This window comes from Sipha flava, unplaced genomic scaffold, assembly GCF_003268045.1.
Source record: "Sipha flava isolate LNK unplaced genomic scaffold, YSA_version1 18435_pilon_pilon, whole genome shotgun sequence".
In the NCBI taxonomy this organism is placed as follows: Eukaryota; Metazoa; Arthropoda; class Insecta; order Hemiptera; family Aphididae; genus Sipha; species Sipha flava.
Genome location: NW_020272293.1, coordinates 2,417 through 6,548, shown reverse-complemented (window position 1 = coordinate 6,548; position 4,132 = coordinate 2,417). Strand labels below are relative to the sequence as shown.

General features: G+C 28.0%; 1 protein-coding gene across 1 annotated transcript; it reads right to left on the bottom strand.

The window, feature by feature from the left end:
* Positions 1-2,902: 2,902 nt before the first annotated feature.
* LOC112681038 (probable serine/threonine-protein kinase DDB_G0280111) lies at positions 2,903-3,988 on the bottom strand. The gene is made up of 2 exons (XM_025551303.1): positions 3,905-3,988; positions 2,903-3,835 (listed from the first exon to the last, which is right to left on the bottom strand). Exons 1-2 carry the CDS (start codon positions 3,969-3,971, stop codon positions 3,033-3,035), a joined length of 870 nt encoding a protein of 289 aa, XP_025407088.1. The 5' UTR covers positions 3,972-3,988; the 3' UTR covers positions 2,903-3,032.
* Between the last annotated feature and the right edge of the window lie 144 nt (positions 3,989-4,132).

Here is a 4,132-nt window from a genome sequence, read left to right as displayed (position 1 = left end):
CAGCAATTAAATTTTTAAATAGAACTTTAGTTTCTAAAAAAAAATTATAACCTGTTTTTTATGCATTCGGGCATTCTTGGCTTATTAATTCTGCCTAAGATTCCCAGTCATTTCATTGGTTTTCATTTTTTTTTTTTAAACAACTATAACTATTTTCTACTAATGTAAATATATTCATATTTATTATAATATATCTCTAATATATAAATTAACAATTTATAATAGACCTTATTTAACATTAACGATAATGAAAATGTAGAAAAATCTCATTAAATTCTAATTAGAGGAAAAATATACATTTCTTTATTGGGATTGTTTTTAAGCACTCAAATATTAAATTTATGGTAATTTATGTATCGTTTGTTTTTATTCATTTTTCATACAAATCACATATGATAAATATAATTAAAAAAAAAAAAGTATTCTTTTTAATATTCAATAACAATATGAAAACTAAAAATAATTACTGAAGCTAAAAGTGCAACTATAAAATTATACAGGCAATAAATGTATACTGTATACAGTAGATACAAAACATTAAAATAAATATGTAGGTATATAATATTATTTAACTTTATCAAAATCTAAGTAAATAAAACAATACAATGGACAGGTTAATCAAAATACCTGTTGAATCTCAAGAAAAGAGTCATCTCAAAATGTTGATAAGCTATTGAATTTCTTCTGTTATTTAATAATATTTAATAATTTCAATCTCATTTAATAATATCATAGATTATGGTATAATTTTAATAATAATTGTATTTTATAATCAATGATAATATATACCTATTTTTGTAATATAGATTTACGTGGTTAAGTAGTTTTCCCAACCCATTAATGGTTAATACCGTATAAAAATTATGGTCTCGTCTAAAAAAATCTTCGAAATTTTTATTTTTATATTTTTCTAAATTCCATAAACTTGTTATCGAATGCGGTATTTTAAAAAATATTTTTCTGGTCTTGAAAATCAAAATTAACTTAACTATTAACTTATTTAATCGTTAATGCCAAGAGTTGCAAAAATCACATAAATTTGAAGCCTTAAAAATCGATATAAAAACATTTAAAATATTTTTAAAAAAAACAATCTCTACTCATAATAATTTTACAAACTTAGGAATGTATGTATTAACATTTTAATTATGAATACAAAATTTTTTTTCTTTATTATAAAATATAAGTAATACAAAAATTTTCCATAAACTTGGTTGTTCGGAATCACTTGTTGATATCTATCATTTATGTTAGATGTTAGATTAACATTATATAAGTGGATATGTAAAGAAGCATGTGTTATTGGTTGACAATTTCGTAATCGATGAATGATATGACACGATTTATTATGCTTTCATTGCTTGGAAAAGAAGAGTTATTATGGGCATGTAACATAGGTAATAAACAAGTATTGTAAAATACAGTGTATTCACGCTAAAAGATTTCAGTTGAATGACCTTGTATTTAAATAAGATTTTCGGGAAATGAAAGGAAGTACCAGAATGCAAAATTTCAGCTTAAAGCTCGATTCACACTAGCAGTCTTAGTTCGGTCCGGTCACGGTCAAGTCACGGTCGAGGATTATGATGTACAGTTCTCACTAGTCACACAGTTCACTCAGTCGATGCACGATCCTGACCGCCACGGTCACGAGCTTTTTGATCGAGATCGCCTAGTGTGAATAGTCAGCCGCCGCGCTAATCTCGATCGTATCCATTGTTTTGATTGTTTTTTTGAACACTTTTGTACACATTGTGGCAACGTGCAGATAGAACTTGACTGATTGTGACCGGTAGTGAGAACTGTACATCACAATCCTTGACCGTGACTTGACCGTGACCGGACCGAACCGAGACCGCTAGTGTGAATCGAGCTAAATTTCAAATGTTTGCCCCTGTCGGTACGCGCATGCGCAATACACTGTATTTTATTTTAAATGGCAATACCATATACGTTTTACATACTCGGGTAGAGTATTTTTTTTTAAACAATTTTTATAAAAAAAATTTTTACAAATACAAAATCAACAAATTTATAATATGTTGAAATTTAAATTTACGAATATTCTGTTTTTGACGAAATTTAAACAAAATTCAACTGATTGTTATTTGAAAATCATAATAATATCTCAGATATTGATAAATATCTGTAAATAGATAAGCTATAATTATAATTTTCATTACCTTCAATTAGCTATCATATGTTAGAAGAGTAAATTACAATAAAAAAAGTGTTTATTTATATCTAACTTTGCCAATTTCGTAATTATAAAAAACTTTTTATACCAAAATTGCTTAAAAAAATATACTCTACCCGATTATGTAAAAAAAATATGGTGTTGCCATTTAAAAAAAGTAAGTTGTATTGCGCATGCGCGTACCGATAGGGTCAAACATTTGAAATTTGTCTGAAATTGTATATTACGATACTCTCTTTAATTTCCCAAAAACCCCATTTAAATAAAAAGTCATCCAACTGATATACTTAGTGGTACCTCTTAGCTTGAACACACTGTATATTTTATTTTAAATTTGTGAATTTGATTTTGATTATTTAAGTGTAAAAACCGAATTATTTGATTGATTAAACTACAATTTAACTAAATTTTACCTCAGATATTATTATTATTTTTTTTTTTTTTTTTGTTAAGTTTTCGTCAAAATCAATCCACAAAACTTTTTTGATTCTGGTATTTTAATTCGTATAACAATATTGTCGTTTTAACGTTTGATTTTACCAGAATCAAAAAAGTTATGTGAATTGATTTTTATAAATAACTGAAGTAAATAACTAACTCAATCAATAAATATGGTTTTTATACTTTTAAATAACTAAAACCAAATACTTACACGAATTTAAAATAAAATGTGTTTTATTCTATTTATTCAGGATACGAGCCATTTCATATATTTTCGTCATACTATTTACCGGACCACCGAATTTTGATACTTAGAGAGTTCAGGGTCGAGATGTATGTATTAAAAAAATGGGCTGAAAGTGATAGTGATAGCAAATAAGTACGTAAATTGTGGTTAGTCTATATTATTCGTTGGAGGTATTAATTGAGATGACTGTAGTGTTAGAGGCTCTACAAGTGACTTCGTAGCTTCTAATATTAATGGATGTTCTAATAGGGCTGGAGGATCAATATATAATTCTGGAGCTACTAATGTTATTGAAGGTAGTGGTGGTGCTGGAGGCACTACATATGACTCTTGGTGTGGAGATGCTGGTGATGGAAGAGCAACCTTTTGTTCAGCATTATTTGTGTTCTTACTAGGAATTTTCATATCCACACGCTTTGGAATTTTCCTAATGTTATTACCATCAGGTTTCCTTAATTCTTTAGTCATAGATTGCAATATATCTGAATTGATAAAATATGCTTCCTGTTTAGAAGGATCTACATATGACTTTTGGTGTGGAGATGTTGGTGATGGAAGAGCAACATTTTGTTCAGCATTTTTTGTGTTCTTACTAGGAATTTTCATATCCACACGCTTTGGAATTTTCCTAATATTTTTACCATCAGGTTTCCTTAATTCTTTAGCCATAGATTGCAATAGATCTGAATTGATTACATATGGTGCATATTCAGAAGAAGGTCCTGTTTTGGGTGATGGAGGTGGCGGCGGTATTGATGGAGAAGCTGATTCTAGTAAAGATGTTATTGGTTTCACTGGAGGAGGTGAATACGAGTATGCTTGTTGATATCTTTTATCACAATGAACGTTTGTCATTGATTCTATTACTCCACCTGTTCTCACACTTGAGGATAACATATTAATATTCTGCATAATTTGCTGTGTATTGATCTGATTTGTCACCTCTGCTTCTGAAAATTCAATTTGTACAACATTTAAACTTATGCTCACTATAACCGTTATAGATAATCTAATCTTACTTTCAATCATACACAGTCTCATTTTTAGTTTGTCGTATTTACGACGAGCGTTAATTTCGGTCTCCATTTTATTTATATCTATAATAGTTGTATTTAAACGCACAATATAGAATTAAACATTAAAAATTTTAATGTTTCCGATTATAATTTTATAAATATATGCAACATATTACTTTTATAATAATTTAAAAATCTGTTGACGTCGTCCAAATTCTTCTTCGTTTGACC

Excerpts from the sequence above, each read along its gene's own strand:
- LOC112681038 (XM_025551303.1), bottom strand. The coding sequence starts at position 3,971 with ATGGAGACCGAAATTAACGCTCGTCGTAAATACGACAAACTAAAAATG. Across the intron at positions 3,836-3,904 it reads GAGACTGTGTATGATTGAAA|AAGCAGAGGTGACAAATCAG; the intron begins GTAAGATTAGAT and ends TTGAATTTTCAG.